The 19,498-nt window shown below is 38.7% G+C and overlaps 1 protein-coding gene across 5 annotated transcripts in view; it reads right to left on the bottom strand.

Moving 5' to 3' along the window:
* The window catches only part of Coprox (oxygen-dependent coproporphyrinogen-III oxidase), a 151,940-nt gene that overhangs the window by 45,425 nt on the left and 87,017 nt on the right, over positions 1 to 19,498 (bottom strand). For all 5 annotated transcript variants that reach the window (XM_090378971.1, XM_090378968.1, XM_090378967.1 and 2 more), the window contains exons 4-5: positions 18,734 to 18,817; positions 13,153 to 13,203 (exon numbers count right to left, since the gene is read on the bottom strand). In XM_090378971.1, the coding sequence (XP_090235097.1) occupies positions 13,153 to 13,203; positions 18,734 to 18,817 (135 nt within the window). The remainder of the gene's footprint in view (positions 1 to 13,152; positions 13,204 to 18,733; positions 18,818 to 19,498) is intronic.

Genomic DNA, 19,498 nt, shown 5'->3' on the forward strand with positions numbered 1-19,498 from the left:
TAACCCCCTTTTTTTGGTGATATTTCACGTCTTTTGGAACTGGTACCTCTCGGGGGAGGGGGGGGGTACCGCTAAATTAACATGTAATTGGCATTGTTCTAAATTTTATATACGTTATGTTAATTGGATTTAAAGTTCGAAATTATATAGGGGTTTCTGGGCTATTATTTATGTCTAACTTTTCTTCTTTTTTCGTTCGTTTGTTTATTTGGTTATTTTTATGTTAATTTTCGCTCTACAGTTTTTGCCATACTACTGGCTTATGTTTTATTTTATTTAATTTAAAAAATATATATATATATAAAAGCATATCAATAAATAAAATCAGTACAGTGATAAAAGCAAATTGTATACTTCATATGAGTGTATACACAGGGTGTCTCAAAAATATTAGTACAAACGTTTAGGGGAGGTAGGTAACTTCTAAAGGAATGTGAATCGCATAGGAACCCATAACCGGAAACGTCACTGTAAGTCGGTACATGGCTCTGTTCATCAGTTCGCGAGAGGGAAAATTTCTTGTTTAGTCATTCAAGCAGTAGCTGCCGCACGAAGAGCATGCATTGATATACGAACTGTGAGCTGGCAGACATGCACCTAGTGTATAAATTAGCAGAGGACCCAGATGGTGTGCACCCCCATGCAGCACAACATCGCTTCGCAATAAATGTGTGGGCAGGTATGATCGGTGACTGCTTAGTCGGCCCATACCTGTTACCATCCCGCATGAACTCCGCTAAATATCAGATCTTTCTTGAACAAGTTCTACCAGGGTTACTTGACGATATTCCAGCAAATGTGAGACGCAATATTTAGTTTCAACATGACGGGGTGCCTGCCCATTATGGAAGGTGTGTTTGTGACCATTTGAACAGGCATTTTGAGCGTCAATGGATTGGCCGTGTTGGACCCATTGCCTGGCCCCCACGCTCACCTGATTTATTGAGCCTTGATTTCTTTCTGTACGGGCCCTCAAATCTATCATGTATGAATCGCCTGTGGAGATGGAAATGGATCTCGTCTGCGCTGCTGCTACTGTTAAAGAAACTCCAGGTGTGTTCGACTGTGTCTGCCAATCCATGCTGCGTCGGTGTCACACATGTATCGCATCTCATGGTGGAACCTTCGAGCATCTGTTGTAACATCATGAAATGCATCCATCTTGTACTCCATTGTTAATTTTATGTCAAATAAATGTTTGCCACTAATTACTGTCTTGTGTCATTTCTGCTTCTTGTGCCTCTGCTACTACTTTCCCATGACATTTCCGGTTATGGGTTCCTATGCGATTCACATTCCTTTAGATGTTACCTACCTCCCCTAAACATTTATACCAATATTTTTGAGGCACCCTGTATATTAATCGATTTTAAAAATTTAAAAACAGCTGACACACTGTCATTGTCATTTAAAATCTGACTGAGTGCATATGGCTCATTCAGATGGGTATAAGCATTTCTAAAACAGATACAATCGCATAAAATATATTGAACGGATAAAATGATGTCGCATTGCTTGCACATAATAAATAAATTTTCTGTTTATACTCCGGGACGACCAAACGGTCAGAGGAGTTAGGAGGGTCATCAGCCCTCAGCAAAAAGAAGTGTCAGATGACAGTGTCCTATGTGGAGCTGAGCAAGAACAACTTCCTCTTTGCGATCCCTGAGTAAGCTCGACCGCCAATGATGGATCACAGGCTTAATCTGACAGTTTGTTTGAAGTAACCAAGCGATGCCACGAATCTTGCCACTGAGAATGTAAATTACTATGGATTACTTCCCTGTAGTCTGTATAGGGGACTAACAGGTCAAGATTATCCATCAGGGCTGCCGATTTGGCTGCAGTGTCAGCCAAACCATTTCCTCTAATTCCGATGTGATTGGGGATCCAGCAGAAACAGATATCGAATCCACCTGCATAGAGGGTGTATATTATCTGCTGAATTCGGAACAGTGTTGGATGATTAGTGTGACACCACTGATAAAGCCTGTAGTGCACTCATTGAATCGGCATATATAATACACCGTTGGTATCGGTGTTTTCTTATGTGATCTAGAGCTAACTCTATAGCATGCAGCTCTGCAGTGTAAACGTTGCAGTCAAGGGGTATCTGCTCTGATACAGTATTATCTGGAAAAACAGCAGCAGATCCCACATATGATTCTGACTTCGAGCTGTCTGTGTAAACTGGCACAAAGTCAGAATGTTCTGCACGGTGTTGTGAATAGAGCTGAAGGTAGACAGAAGATGAAGTATTAGACTTCGTCGCAATCTTGAGAGAGAAGTCACATGCTGGTGTTTGCACATGTCAGGGTGGAAGGAGCTGCTTTGGTGATCGAGCAACCTTGTCTATTGAGATGTTAAGCTTATTGAGTAGCTCTTGAACATGAATGCCGAATGGGCAAGTCGCAGTGCATCGTGTGTTATAAAGATTTTCCCATCGTGGCTCAAAAACAGATGTCCACATGGGGTGATGTGGCAGGGATTTCAGCTTGAAGGCACATTGTAGAGACAACTGCATTCGTTGAAGTGATATGGGTGGTTCATTTGCTTTGACATACAGAATTTGGACAGGCAATGTTCTGAATGCACCAGTAGCAATACGAATGGCTTGATGATGGATGGGGTCAAGCCAATGAACAGCGCTATTTCTGGCAGATGCATATACCTGAGACCCATAATCTAATTTTCAGCATACAAGTACCCAGTATAAATGGAGTAGAGGGCATCGGTCTGCACCCTAAGAGGTAGAAGAGAGAGAGCGGAGAATGTTAAGCCCTCTCGTGAACTTTGTGCATAGCTGATGAATGTGTTGGACAAACATCAGCTTTTTATATAAAATGAGTCACAAGAATTTAGTCTCCAATACAACTGGAATGGTGCTTTGTCCAAGTCTTAATTCAGGCTCAGAGTGGAGGTTAGGTTTGCAACAAAAATGGATGCAAACGGTCTTTTCTGGTGAGAACCTGAAACCATTGGCCATGGCTCAGGAGTTATGACGGTCAATAGCCTGTTGCAGATGTCTCTCAATAACCCTCATATTGCATGATTGAGAAAATATGCTGAAGTCATCGACGTAGAATGCACTGTTTGTAGTTGGAGGAAGTTGTTCGGAAAGAGTTTATTTTAATGGCAAAAATCATGACACTTAAGAAAGATCCTTGTGGTACTCCCTCCTCTTGGCAAAAAAGGCTGGGAAAGGGTGGATCCTACACAAACTTGGAAATAACGGCAGGGTAAAAAATTTTTAATAAAAACAGAAAGGTGACCTCTTAGACGGAGGCTGTAAAGGTCTTTTAAAATACCAAATCTGCAAGTTGTGTTGTACGCTTTTTCTATGTCAAAGAAGATGGACACTAAGTGTTCTCTTTTTAGGAAAGCATCTCGGATAGATGTTTCCAGACTAATTAGGTGGTCCAGTGTGGACCTGTTTCTTCGGAAGTCGCACTGAAAGCAGGAGAGAAGGTCATTCAATTCTAAATACCATAAGAGACTAGCATTGATTATTCTCTCCAATATTTTGCACAGACAGCTAGTCAGAGCAATAGGACAATAGTTTTTCAGAGATTTAGGATTCTTTTCTGGCTTGTGCCAGGTATCTGGAAAATGCTCTTCAAGAAAGATTCTGTTGTACAGGAAGAGCAGAAGGTTCGTGGATTCTGGTGAAAGATGTTTGATCATTTCATAATGGATGTTGTCTGGTCCAACAGCAGTAGCCTTTGTACGGGCAAGTGCTGTTTTCAGCTCGTGGATAGTAAATGGCCCATTATATGGGTGAGAACCCTGTTGTGCTTTAAAATCAGAAACTCTGAGGAGTAAGATAACGTTGCAGAGATGTTAGAAAATGTTTCCCCACAAGCATTGGCTATAGTACAATTGCAATAGTACATTCATTATATTCCAGGACCGATGAGGGATGTGCTATGTATTTCCCCTTCATTTTCCAGATTTATTCCCAGACCACCTTAGGGATGGTCGTCTGGGCGATGTGAAATGGATCCACAATTCCTTTCGACTCTGATGGCGGATGTAGTGTGCTTTGGCTCATGCACGTTTAAAGGCTAATAAGATTGACCATGGTAGGATATCATCGAAACTTCACCCAAGCTTTGTTTTGAGCCTTTTTGGCTGCTGTACATTCTGGATTCCACCATGGTTATGGAAACAGAGGAAACCAGGTGGACGTTTTTGGAATTGTAGTTGCAGCTGCATGGACAATATTTTCTGTTATGTACATGACTGCATCATTGATAGGCTTCTGACTGATTGCAAAGATGTCAAAATTTGCCAGGTGTTGAAAGGCACTCCAGTCAGCCTGGTCAAACTTCCACTGTGGTAACCTAAAAGGCAGACATGGTCTCCCAGTGTGTAAGCAGGTTATCACAGGGAAGTGATCACTTCCATGGGGGTTCTCCTCCACTTCCCAAGTGAGAGAAGGGAGAAGAGAAGAGGAGCAGACAGATAGATCAATGGCAGAAAACGTACGGGTAGGCATGTGGAAGAAGGTGTTTGTTCCAATATTTAGAAGGAAGAGGTCATTGTCATTTAGCATATGCTCTATGACTTGTCCCCTTCCATTGAAGCACTACCCCACAGGGTATTATGACCATTGAAATCCCTGAGAAGTAAGAAAGGGGAAGGCAATTGCATTACAAGATCATCAAGGTCTTTATGGGAGATGTGACTCCCAGGTGGCAAATAAATAGAACAGACAGTTAATAAAAATCCCACTGTAAGGCAAATTGAACAGCCTCTATGCTGGCTGAACCGAGGTCTGCTTGCCCACAAGGATAGCCACTCCCCCATGGGCAGGACCATTGGCAATTCTATCCTTACGAAAAAATGTGATGTTATGCATGGTGGGATCATCATTTGCCTTTAGGTAAGTCTCCTGCAAGCATAAGCAAACTGGCTTGTGCTTTTGCAGGAGGGCCTTGATGTCATCAATATTTTGCCGGAATCCATGACAATTCCATTGTAGGAATTTAGCCATTATTTTGGCTTGGTGGGTCCATCAGGTGGTTTCCGAGGTGCTGAGGGCTTACTTTTGTCAGTCTTGGATTTATCTTTTTTGGGAAGTATGGATGCTGTGCTGTGTCCATTTCTTCCTCCGCAAAGAGTTCCAAGACTGATCCGTCAGGTACTTTCTTGTCCTCTACATCCATTGTTTCTGGTATTATTGGTGGCTCTTCTTTACCACTTGGTTTTGGTAGTGGTGGAGCACTAGGAGGTATGGATATAGGAGTGGCAGCTGACTGTTTTTTTGGTGGACTTTTGTGAACTCAATAAATCTGAGTGATCTGAGTGAATGACTCTCTTGGTGGTATAGTCATCTCAGTTTGTGTACCAATAGCGCACTTCACAGAAACCTGAGCATATGAAGGCTTCCTGCTATTTATTGGTTGGATGATGCATTTTATAGCCTATGGGTAGGAGATAATCAGCTGTTTTAAGATCTCTTTTTCATCCTTCCACTGCTGGCATGCTCTGGAGTAGGCGGGTGCTCTCCTTGGCAATTTACACAGATCGGTTTGGAAGCTGAACATTCCTTGCTCTCGTGGTCTTTTGCACCACATCAAGCACAGGCAGGCCTACCATGACAAACTGTTTGTGAGTGGCCGTATTTTTGGCATTTAAAACACCTTAGTGGGTTTGGAATATAAATCCTCACTGGGCAGTTTAAGTACCCTGCCTTGATGGAACATGAAGGCCGTGGGAGTGTTAAATGTTAGGAGTAGAACGTGGGCAGGGATGAGATTCCCATCCTTTCACATTGATATTCTTTTGACAGCCGTCACTCCTTGTTCTTTCAATTCAGAGCAGATCTCTTCTTCACAGACATGAAGGTCCCACTCTGAAATGACACCTTGTGAAAAGTTCAAAGTTCTGTGGGGGATTACGGTGATAGGTATTCCCCCTATTGATGTGGCTTTCACGATTTTTTCCCGCTTGTTTCATATTTGTAGCTTTGACCAAAAGGTTGCCAGAACGCTGTCGTTTTACAGATTTAGGTGATCCTGCCAACCTTTCTAATCCTTTCTAGATAAAGGGTGACATCTTCCCAATTGACTGCTCTCCGGTGGAATGGAGAATGAGGAAGAGCGGTGTCATCCTTGGTTCTGGCTCTTTTTACGGAGGTGTTTTCTGTGTTTTCATCTCAATTAGGTAGGGGGCCTTGTTGGGGCCCCAAAAGAAATAGAATTTAAATTACTCATATGAGTAAGATAAAAATTTCTGATGCCCTAAGTACCTCACCCACCATGGAGCCATTCGAGGGGATGCCCACTCGTGAACTAGTAGGTACTGTGTACACAAATGGGATGCCAAGTTCACTTAGGAGCACCGTACCCATGTTTCCAATAAGCCTTGATCCCGTCCCAGGACCAAAGGGAGGGAGACTTATTGGAACACAGTTGATCCCAGCAGTAAGAACCACCTGCTGATTGATCCCAGTCAGGTTGATCCGGGACCACCCGTCTTGTTGAAGCAAGGGCCAAAGTGGTGTATCAAGGCTGGGCCCCTCAACTACCAGGATCCCCTTTCCGAGTTTCCATGGGTCGCGGCACATGGCTGCACACGCTGGATTCCAACGATGTAACCATGGACCAAGGTATGGGTGTTGGATCCCAGTGATGCTAATCTGGAAGACCAGCAGCATCACTGGGAGGTCCCCTCACCACGTACAGGTGCCCAAGTCAAGGGGTGCAGGTGCTTAAGTCTCCAGATGCTGCAATTTGCAGAACTTAAGTCATTCTTGGTAAGAGCACCCCCTTTGTTTCCCTCATCAATCTTGTTACCCTTCTCTGTACTTGTTCCAGCAGCTCTACATCCTTCTCTAAATTAAGATGTCCAGACTTTTTTTAGCATTAGCAGAGGCATTTGATGCAAGAAAGCAAGCTTATGCAGCATCAGCCAAAACAAAAAAAAAAAAAAAAAAAAAAAAAAGTAACATAAATAAATAAAAAATAACCACTTCCACTTCACCCCTCTGTTCGTTCGAAATACCTGTCCAGCTGAGCCTTAAACTTATTTAGGCTATCAACTTCCACGACAAGGGATGGAAGTCTGTTCCACCCACCAACCACCCGCTGGCTAAAGGCAAATTTCCGCACATCTATCCTACATCTGTCTTTCCTCAATTTGAATTTATGCCCTCTCAGGTGATTTTTCTGAGCTAGAGGAAGAATCCCATCAGCATTGAGCATGCTCAAACCATTCAAGGCTTTGTACACCTCTATCAGATCACCCCGCTGGTGCCTAGTTTCCAGACACTGTAATTTGCAAAACTTAAGCCTTTCTTCGTAAGAGAACCCCTTTGTCCCATTCACCAATCTAGTTGCCCTTCTCTGTACTCTTTCCAGCAGCTCTACATCCTTCCTGAAATGAGGCCTCCAGGCCTGTATACAGTACTCTAGGTGTGGCCTGACCATTGCCTTATACAAGGGAATAATCACCTCCTTATCCCTGCTAGAAAAATTCCTATATATCATTGACAATACACCATGAGCTACTCTTGCAGCTCGTCTGCACTGCTCAGAGAACTTCATATCTGCCTGCACCACCACCCCCAGGTCCCTTTCATTCTCTACCACTGTCAGTGTAGTACCACAGAGTTGATACGTTGCTCTGGGGTTGCTGTTTCCCATATGTAGTACTTTACATTTGTCAATGTTAAACTTCATTTGCCACCTCGAAGCCCATCTGCTCAACCTTTCCAAATCCTGTTGCAGCAGCATAGTGTCAGTAGTGTCCTTGACAACCCTGCCAACCTTCGTATCGTCTGCAAACTTGGACATTAAGCCTGATATACCATCATCAATATCATTTATAAATACAGAAAACAATAAAGGCCCCAATACTGAACCCTGAGGGACTCCACTAATAACATTAGTCCACGATGAGCAGTGTCCATTGATTACCACTCTCTGTCTTCTCCCCCTCAACCACCCCTTTATCCATAGCAGCAACTTGCCTCCAATGCCACACTGCTCCAATTTGTGCAGCAGTCTTCCATGTGCAACAGTATCAAAAGCCTTTCTAAGATCCAAGTATATAATATCAAAGTTATTCCCTGCATCCAGTTCTTTTGTGACTGCATCATAGTATCCAATCAAATTGGTCAGGCAAGACTTCCCCTTAACAAAACCATGCTGTGTCCTAGCTATAACTGAAGTCTTGTCTAGATGATCCTGCAGTGCTTCTTTCACCAGTGCCTCCATTAATTTTCCGGGAACAGAAGTTAAACTCACAGGTCTATAATTACTTGTGTCAGCCTTTGATCCCCCTTTGTGAATTGGGGTCACATTTGCACATCTCCAGTCAATGGGTACCTCCCCTGAGTCCAAGGAAGCTCTCATAATTATGGCTAAGGGTTTGCTTACCTCCTTTGCTGCCTCCTTTAATATAACTGGATAGATCCCATCCACCCCGGGTGCCTTTCTTATGTTTATCTTCAACAGTTTCTCCTCCACTTTGCTCTCAGTTATTACAAGATTCTCTAGCTTACTGCTAGAGTTGAATACACCTCTGGCATTCCCCTCGCTGAATAACTCCTCATGTGTGAATGTCGATGCAAAATATTCATTTAGTTTGTTAGCTACCCGAGCAGGGTCATCAACAGTTGACCCATCGATCTCAAGTGGACCAATCTGATTCATCCCCTTCCTTCTAGAGTTTACATAAGTAAAGAACTCTTTGCTGTTTTTCTTCGCATCCCTTGCCAAGGATCTCTCGTAATCTGCCTTCGCCTGCCTAACCTCCTTTGTAACTTGGTTACAGATCAACTTGTATCTATCATAGGCGTCCGTGTCACGTGTTAATTTGTATGTATCCCATGCATTTTTCTTCTCTGCCATATGCCTCATTAGTTCATCTGACAACCATTTAGGCCTAAACCTTGAACAATATTTCTTAGTTGGTATGTAAAGCCTAGTAGCTTCCACGATAAGTTCTTTGAATGCTTCCCATTTTGAATTTGCTGTTGGCAATATCATCAGTTGATCCCACTGTATAGAATTTAAATACTGTCTCAGTCCATTGTAGTCGCCTTTACGAAAGCAATACCCCTTCCCTTTACCCCTAATGGTAGTTACCTCTTTGAGTAACTCCCACTTCAGCACACTGTGATCACTGCCACCAAGTGGTTCATTTATCTGCAGATTCTTAATGCATGAAGAATCACTACTGATAATCAAATCAAGAGTATTACTCCCTCTAGTTGCCTCCCGAACATGCTGATGTAGAAAACAATCATCCAATAAATCCACAAAAGCCTTGCTACTGTGTGAGTGACCAGCCCCCGAATTCCAGTCAATATCTGGGAAATTAAAATCCCCCATTATAAGACTCTCTGATTTACTGGCCCACTCTATTTCTCCGAACAGTTTCTTATTATACTCATCAGAGTCATTAGGCCTATAACACACTCCTACTCTCAATTTTGATCTCCCAATGCTTATCTCACACCAAACTGACTCGACACTGCACTGTCCAGCGATGTCGACTGGCTTCACTTCCTTGGATTTTATGTGTTTTTTAACTAATAGCATAACCCCTCCTCCCTTCCTATCCTGTCTATCCTTTCTGTAGACATTGTACTCCCCAAATTCCAGTTCTGCATTTCTTATATCTGTGTGACACCACGTCTCTGAAATCCCCACAATATCTGCCTTTGATGTTTTGAGCAATACCTCAAATTCATCAAATTTATTTACTAAACTCCTAGCATTGGTGTACACACAAGTATACATGCACCTGTTCTTTTTCTTAGCTACCCTAACACAACCCATGTGTTTACTTGTACCCCAATGATTCCCAGCAGTCTCTGAAATATCCTGCATCTTATTTTCCAGGCTGCGGCTCATTCCAATAGAAGCAGTGCAAGAATCACTTTCACCTCTGCCAGTGGCTACTGTTAATCTATTAGTCCTTGTATCCCCCCAATCTAGCAGTTTTCCGACCCACCTAACATTGCCTCGATAGCATCAGCAAACATTCTTGCACCCTTTCTATTTAAGTGTATCCCATCCCTGTAGAAGCAATCCCTCCTGTTAACAAGTACAGACCAGGCTGAAAAAAATTCTACCCCTTGAGCCCTGCACAATCTTTCCAGGGCCGAATTGATTGACAGGGCTCTCATCATATACTCCCTCCTATCGTGTCTGGGCAGAATTGCAGACACTTTCAATTTCAACCCTAATTCACGGCTTTTTTTCATCAGTGACCTGTACTTGTCAAGTAATTCCGCCGGTCTCCTACTCTTAATGTCATTAGTGCCAACGTGTACAACTATATCACCTTTTGTGCCCTTAAAAGATGATATCCGCTCTACAACGTCAGACTTGTATGCAGTACTCAAGATGTGGCCTAAACATTGCCTTACATAATGGAATAATCACCTCCTTATCCTTGAGAGCAAAATTCCTGTATATCACCGACAGAACCCCCATGTGCTGTTCTGGCAGCCTGTCTGTGCTACTCAGAGAACTTCACATCTGACTACACAATTATCCCCAGATCTTTTTCATTTTCCACTACCCTGAGTGTAGTACCACAGTTGGTATGTTAATTTGGCACCCATGTGCAGTACTTTGCATTTGTCAATGTTAAACCTCAATTGCCATTTCTCTGTCAAACTGCCTAATTTTTCTAGATTTTGCTGCAGTAGCATATCGTCATTACTGTCATTAACCACCCTGCCAATCTTCATTCATCTACAAACTTAGCCTGATATTAAATGCTAATTTTTTCATAAAAATTATTATATCTATATCCAATATAGTTAGGGAAGGATACTACATGGTTGTTTTCCACTATGGCTATTATTATATTAAAACCACTCTTATACCATGTGAAAATTAATGCTATAGTTTATTAGGCTGTTTGCCTATATTACTATACATTAATATGACATTTTGGGTATCTTACCGATACCCATCATCAGACAAAGCTGTTGGGGAGGGGAGAAAATTAGGAAGTTACAAATTTGAATATTTTAGAATATTATGATTACCAATAATACCATTATAGTTACCAATTTACAATTACAATATTACTATTGCAATTACCAATATTACTATTGCAATTACCAATATTACTATTGCAATTTACAAATTATGGTTGTAAAGTATTAACTTTTAAGTTACAGTCACAATAGAAAACAGGAAATCTAAGATGATTACAAAGAGATTATATTCTTCCTGCCGACAGACTCCTCTTGTGATGCTCACAGAAACTGGATGTGCATACAGGCAAGAGGCCTGGCCAGCAGTTAATTTATAGGAGAGGGATTAACTCCATTAGCCAATAGGACAGTGCCAAGTTTTTATCCTGGATCTGGGGTTCTTAGAAGCCTGTGATGACCGTTGCTCCCATACTCTTGACGTTTCAGGGTTGGTGTGCAGGCTGGTTCAGGATCTTACTGATATTTATCATCAGACCATGCTGCTGGTGCCAAGTTTTAACCTGGATCTGGGATTCTTGTGTAGTGGAAGCCTGGGGTGACCTCTTTGCTCCCATACTCTGAACATCAGGGTTGCTGTGCAGGCTGGTTCGGGATCTTGTTGATACCCATCTTCAGCCCATACTTCTGGTTCAGGTGGACTGGAAGGAGATGTGTCTGGTCTATTTTCTTTTCCTGGTTTTTTCATTCATTCCAATATCTATTTGAATTTACTATTTCCTATTGCTTGCTGAGGTTCCAATCCATTTTAGTGAAGAACAAGTAACGGGAAGAAGTTGCAAAAGAGATGACTGTGGTTGGTCCTAGATCCAGTATAGTTAGGGAAGGATGCTATGCAGTTGTTTTCCTTTACGGTTAAAATTACTTGTTCTTCACTAAAATAGATCAGAACCTCAGCAAGCAATAGGAAACAGCAAATTCAAACAGAAGAGAATTCAAAGACGATTCAAATAGAAGGGAAACACTGTTCTTGAGAAATTTTTGGGGAATCTGCTACTCAAGCCATAGTTCCTATAGTATTCCAATTGATGAACTCTGCTCTGTATTATGTCTGTGAAAGTGTGTACATTAGCTGTCATGCAGGCTTAAAAAAAAAAAAAAAAAAAACAACTTGTAAACTCCTCTCCTACCTGAGATCAGCTAACTACAACCTCAGTTGAAGAAGGCTTTAAGAATTCCTCCATTTAACCATACCAAATGACTAACAAGTGGCAAAACCACTATACTGTCATTGAGGATGTTTCACGATTCTGGATATTATCAGGAACACTAATTTCTCTAAACTAACTGCATTGAAATCAAGCTGGATCAAAATATCATATCAGAACTGTAACTGGGAATACAGTGAATACACTACTTATAGGAGTTGATTAGAAACTTTATTTGATGGAATAAAATTCTCACTATATCATGATAAATGATCCAGAGAGAGAAACTTAGAAATTAAGTTGCAACTGAAAATATGAGGTAACAGAGTGATTACAGTCATATTGAACTTCAGTACAGAAGTTGTGCAATGCCATCCCTAGTTGTAACTGATATCCACAAATATGGGATAAACAGGGTGAATTCATTGAGACAGGAAAACAAATATAAACAGGCCAACCTACAGATATGGCATGCATGTAGCACTACACATTCCTATGATGTATCACACATGAAATATAATATGGAATATTAACCCCTTAATAACATGATTTGCATATTGCTTGTTGAATAAGGATGTCAAACCTATCCAAACTGACTGCTGGAACCTTGGAGATATATTTCATTAAGCAGATAAAGCTTGATCACACAGTTATTCCATTACTAATTCTGCAGAGCAACAACACAAAATATGAATAAACTGGGCTCCGGAAGCAGATGATGCATTTGAGGTGCAAAAAAAAAAAAAAAGAGTAAATGATAAGTCTATTCTTCTTAGTAATACTGTTTCACTTTGAACGGAATTATCAATATTTTATGAAGAAAGGAATAACTCACAGACTATTATAATCTGTTGAGGTATAATGATAATGCCTAAATAAACTAAGTCTATGTGTTAAAAGGATAAAATTTAAATTTGTTTAGCATGCAGTTGATGTTGGAAAATATTCCTGCAAAATAAGAGCTACAGAAATTTTATCACACTATTATAGTGTGTGATGAAATGGTATAAATTATATATGTTAAAAAATAAATGAATTTACCTGTACACGTAGAATCATCAGTTCCATTTTTGTTTTCATTTGATCTGATGTCTAAGTAAAAAAGTTTTAAAATTCAAGAATTAGTATTAATTTTAAATTTTACTTAATTAATAAAATTTTAATTAGTACTATTTATATATTACCTACTTCTTCCAAACATGTATTTCAAATTATCACTCTTCAAGCTTGTTAACCAGCCATATTAATTGCTAATCTGTTTAAATAAAGCTTATTTGAAATGCATTACAGTATGTACCTTAACTCTGCTAGTTTGATGGAACATAACATTTCACATAAAATACACACTGCTGAGCAGTGTACACCATTTTGCTTACAACTGTTTATTGAATTTTTCACCACATCAGTAATAAACCAGCAAGTTTTACATCTTCTGTGATACAAAATTAATTACTATAAGTTTAATACTTAAATAAATATAGACTATTCAAAGTAGAGTGTTTTCCTCTGAAAATGCTGTTAACAGCAACAGTTTAAATAATTTGTAAGTACTTCATGAATTAGTAAACTACTTTATCATGCAACTGGTATATTAAAATATAATTAATATTGACTAGGGGACTCCATCCCCTGCTCGCTTCTTTTGCTTGGCCTTTGGCTAAGGTCTTTTACTCTGTATACATCACTTTAGTTCAAGGAAGTTGGAATCAACGGATTTAAGGAAGAAAAACTTTAGAGCTAAGAGATAGTTTTTGTTACAAAACAGATCTCATTTCAATTCATAATGCATCTTCAAATATAATGTTCTCTATAAGTTTAGGTCCTTTGTCAGCCCACTGTATGCATATACCAGCCTTGCTTGTGGATTGTGAAATATTTGAGCCGTTTAACGGTTTGCCGAGTTTCGGCCTATTCTTCATCCATATTAGCTATCCACTTCCTCTCGCATTGATATTCCACTTTCTCCATTGTTAATGAACTTATTCTCTGATTAGTTCGTAACCTTTTGGCATGTTTCTCTCTACATTTCTCTGCAGACTCCTGGCGGCATCATTTTCTCTTGGAATCGGTGACTGCCAATCTAGGTTGCAGCATTGTGTTAATTACTACGTTAGAAAATCAAACATCATGGATTCCAGACACCTGTTGAAATGCATTGATTGATAACTAATCACAAAATGACCTTTGTAATTATTTAACTGTGCATTTCTAGTGATGTAACTGCCCGGCCCACTTGTACCGTGTGACCCACATTGGCTACCCCATCCCCCACCATGCAGCATTCTCAAGGTCGAATATATATTACCAGAAAACTTTTTTAATGTATAGAAAGATATATGTACATGAAAGGAAAATGTATGCAGGAATTATGGAAGGCACATATTTTACACTATGCTATATTACAATCAGGTAGAATAATTGAAAAGTGCTTACAAAAGTACACAAAGCTTACTTAGACTTTTGACATTACTGTCTCCTTTACTGCTAGAATCTTGTAATGGCTATATTTTTTTTTGAAAAATTCAATCCCTAAAAGTAAAATAAAATATAAAGGATAAGGAATCAATATAAATTCATTCAACAGGTTTCTTTTTCATTCTGAACCACCTTTAACTTCTTCCCCAGGTCTCTAGGTTATTCCTGAGTGCAAGGCCCTACATTTAACAGATTTATAGCTAAGAGAATAATTTGCATTTTTTCATAAAGGAATCTCTCCTCCATACAGATACCTTTTACAGTCAGCTTATTCCTCTCTTATTAAAAAGTATCTGCCAGAATTCCACAGAGTGGCACTCTTTCTGCCCTTCCTTTTCCACCTTAATTCCACCATTTTTACTTACGCAAGTGATCTTTATCTTTTATGCTAATGATATTAAAATCTGGGCTATGTCCACCTCACCTGAGGAGGGCGGCAAAACAATTCCCATATTAATGATGCTATGCTGTGGTTACTAATTATTTTAACCTTTCTGGCCTTCATACCAATCCTGATGAGCATGCCATTCTTGCCCCCAAGGAAAAGACGTCTTTTAATCTTGCTCTCAGCTTGTTAAATATCAGTTCTGTTTTACAAATCTGGGGATACTAAACTCTTTGATACTAAACTTATCTTTCATTCTTATATTGACTTTCTTAAAACTACCTCTTTGTAAGATGTGGATACTGAGACAGATTGGTCATGTCTCCAACCTGGTTATATCATTCTCTCTTACAGAAATACAGGTAGTTCCCGACTTTACGAGTTAATTTGTTCCTAGCGTGTGCTCGTAAAGTGAGAATTTATTTCCCATAGGCGTAATGTTAAAAACAAAATGACCTTTGTTACGTTCTCAACAATGAAATTTGACAGTAGTAATGTTAAATAAAGGTCAACAAAACAACAGTTTATGCTTAAACTATGATTTATTTATCCAAGGGAATGAAAACAGCCTTTGAAATCAAGCAAATTTTAATAATAAAGAAATTATTTATGTCATGCAAATGTTAAAGAATGTTTACTCTTTACCACGTATAGAATGCATGCTCAGTGATGGTTCATCACTCATTGTTGGCTCGGCACTCGTTGGTTTGCTGGAAGCACAAGGAGTCATCTCCTTCTTCGGAAATGCTTCAAGAGTAGTTTGTTTTCAAGACAGTCTTCTCTTTTCTTTATAAATTTCATGATAGCATGCATAAGCATTTTTTAAATCTGTAGCAACTTTTCTAGTGCGCTCAAAATTTGAATCTTGAGACTTGAAAATCTCAGTTGTTTTTTCTGTGTTGAAAAGCTTTGTCAAGTCCTTGAGAGTGAAGGAATGAACAGGAATTTTAGCTGTTAAATCTTCCTCAGTTTATTCCCATTTTGCCATTTCAAAGAGATCATTTATGAGCTTTCCATTGTGTGTTGGCAGCAGATCAGTGATGTCAGTTGTAGAAATCAAGCTGCAACTGGTTAGCAATATTAACCACTGCTTCTGTTTTGTGTTGTATGATCCCTGCTGATTCTTAAAATCCTTCAAAATTATCAATAAGGTGATGATAGAGTTTATTCCAAACACCCTTCATGTTCTTCTCTGTAATTTTGTCCCAGGCTCTTTTTACTTTGATTGCATCGAAAATATGGAATTCTTTCCAAAGTTCTTTAAGAGCTGGACCTCCCTCTTTATCTTTGGCTGAACAAATAAATGCACACACAATAGTAATGTATTGTATAGCTATGTGCATAGTTTAAAATACCATATTTATGAATGTTTAGCATTTATTTATTGCAATTAATGTTCATATTTTTGATTCTGTAGATACTTGATATTTGAAAAAAAAAAAACAAAAAAACTTGCAAACTCAGGAACTTGTAAAGTGGGAACTGCCTGTACCTATCTTCTTTCTTCTGCATTATATGCAGCTGAATTCTAGACAGCTGCTTGACCTGCTCACATTAAAAGTCTCTTCTCTGTGGAATATCGACTATCCCACAGAGAATTAAGTAATTATGCTATTCTCTGGCACAACGAATAAACACACGTCAAACAAATAATTAAATAATTTATTTATTCATCTGAAGTGTGTAACTTTTGAGAAGAGAATATTAGATTTATTAATAAATAAATATAAAAAAAAAACAAAACACATAAGTAAATCTAATATTAGATTTATTTAAACCTTAGTCAGCATTTTTCAGACCATATTTGTGGAGCCAGTCCAAATAATTTTGAACAACCTTGCTTTGGTTGTAAACAATCCTCCCAACTTTCAAATCATCAGCAAACTTTGACAGCATCCCCTCTATCCCCTAATCAATGTATTAAAGAAGATTAGAAACAACAACAAGTAGGCTACGCACATCCCCAGTACTGATCCATGAGTAACTTCATTTGCTATGTTAGTTCATTATGAAAATACCCATTTATGTCTTTCCTCAGTCTCCTGTCCTTCAGCCAGTCCCTTATCAAACTATAGATCATTCCTATAATCCCAGTTTATATAATAAATACATAGAGGACCATATTGAAAGCTTTACTAAAATCTAGCTATACAACAACAGTTGTTTCTTGCATCCATCTGATTGTTTTATATCCTTGTTATAGAATTTAATCAGATTAGACAGGTAATGCTTTCTCCATTCACAAACTTATGCTGTGATCTTTAGGATGCTATTCTTCTCACAATGATACTGTATTATGTCCTTAACAATAGATTTCGTCATCTTGCAGACTACAGAACTTATAATTTCCATCACCTTTTTACACCCACCTTGATTGGGTGAAAACAGATGATGAAAATTGGGGAACATTAGCACCTATTCAGTCAAAGTAGACTTCCTGGGGTTTAATGCTGATCTCAATAAAATTAATGGTTTGATATACTCATATGGTGCCTGTTTAGTATGATGGCATACACTGAATCTGTAACACCCACCCATAGGATCCTTTTCCCCCCTCCAAGTCTCAGCAGTTTTTCTGAAAAATGCTTTTTAAGAGATTGTGATAGCCCTTATTTTACAGCATACTGAAAAACAGCCCTTATTTTACAGCATGAAAAGACATATCATCAGAGGATGAGTACACACATCTGCTCTCTTCTTTCCTGTATTCTCATATGAAAAGAACACTTCATCCCCATCCATAAATTACATCAGCAATTTGGATTACCAATTATATTTACATCAAATGTGCATATTTTAACTTAAAATTCACTTATTATAAATTAATGTCATGATGTTATTCACCTGATAATATTCACTCATGAATCAGCTGCACTTATGAACATGTCATTGTGCTGGTGGACAACTTAACTGTCAGACAAAGTACCATTTACTGATATTTATATGGTTTACCATTTTCTCCACTGAGAAAATGGTAAACCATATAAAGTTTCACATGGTGTTTTGCATCACGTGTAGATTGTGACTTAATCATTACTATGACACTTATAAAAATAGGACTTTGTAAAATTGTTAATAGATGAATAGAGAGAGCATATCATAAGCAGAATTTGTGGTGCTTGGGTCTGAATAAGGAATATGTTAGTATGACTAACATAAAAAATACAAATGACTACTTATGCCTAGTAATATCAGTCAAACAGGAATAAAGTTCCAAAATTCAAAACAGTTAAAATTATAGCTATGGACATTAGTTGACAAACAGGCCCATGACCAACAGTAACCTTTCACTTATTTACCCAACAAATAATTTAATCCTGCTACTTATGTTAGCAGTAAATGAGCCATAATTATTGCATTAAATATGGCTGTTCATGTTTAAAAATGAAGTCTAACTCAGGTGTATCTGATTAATGTGAAGAAGATAATCTGTTTTTTTCATTCATATCATTCATGCTTATTGTTATGCCAATCACATATGAAGACTATAATTAAATAATATTTTTAATACATTTTGGTACAGTTTAAGGATATTGTTTCTACAGTATTATATATATATCTCTCAAATACAAACCTCAAAATATACAAGGATATGCCTAAAAACTGTAATCCTCACTTATATACCTAGTATAAAGAGTTAACTATAATTAATAAAACTGAAATCAGTTTTCATGATGAAAGAACTACAAACAGTTTTAATCATTCAGAAAATCTTATTTTATAACCAAAATAAATTTAAAAATCCATTACATTCAAACTTACTTCATTTAGAACAGTTGTTTCTGTAACAGGACGAGCCAAAAATTTTGTTTCATCTAAAGCCATCTCACTTTTTTGCAAAAGTACCTTAAAGCAAAAAAAATTTAAAGAATAATAAAAAATACTGAAAAATGATACATTCAAAAACAAACAGTCAAATGTAATTTAATATGCCAATACAAAAACATTAGCTGCTATGTAGGTACTCAAGTGTCTATGATGTGCATGTATGAGAGAGTCAGAAAGACTCACACCAGCTTTTACAAGCAAGTATCTAATGATGCAAGAAGATATAAAAGTTGTATAGTACTGAATCTATCACAAACAATTTAGCAACAAGTCTCTGGACTGTAGAACAGCTTGATCTGGAATAATCGACGGATGGCAGTAATCGTGAAATAGGTGGGTATATGGGATGTGTTAGGGTAACTAGGTTTGTTTGTTATTTGGTTTTTAGGAGCATTAGCAACTAAGGCCATATTGCTCCGGGAATATGCGGTGATCATTCCCTGATCTTTCGGCATCCCCGTATCTGGTGGCGACGGGATCGAACCCCGATCTAATCAAGAAGTATGCGTTACGCACTGCTGCTTCTTCCCACCTGGCTACAGAGGCGCCAGGGTAACTAGGAATAGGAATAGGTGCATGTATGCTTGCATGTATACCAATGCTAGAAGTATAGTAAATAAATTTGATGAATTTGAAGTGTTGGTCAAGACATCAAAGGCGGATATTGTTGGGATAGCAGAGACGTGGTGTCACACAGAT

This window comes from Mastigoproctus giganteus, chromosome 8 (assembly GCF_048544385.1).
Source record: "Mastigoproctus giganteus isolate SK-2022 chromosome 8, ASM4854438v1, whole genome shotgun sequence".
NCBI classification, from domain to species: domain Eukaryota; kingdom Metazoa; phylum Arthropoda; class Arachnida; order Uropygi; family Thelyphonidae; genus Mastigoproctus; species Mastigoproctus giganteus.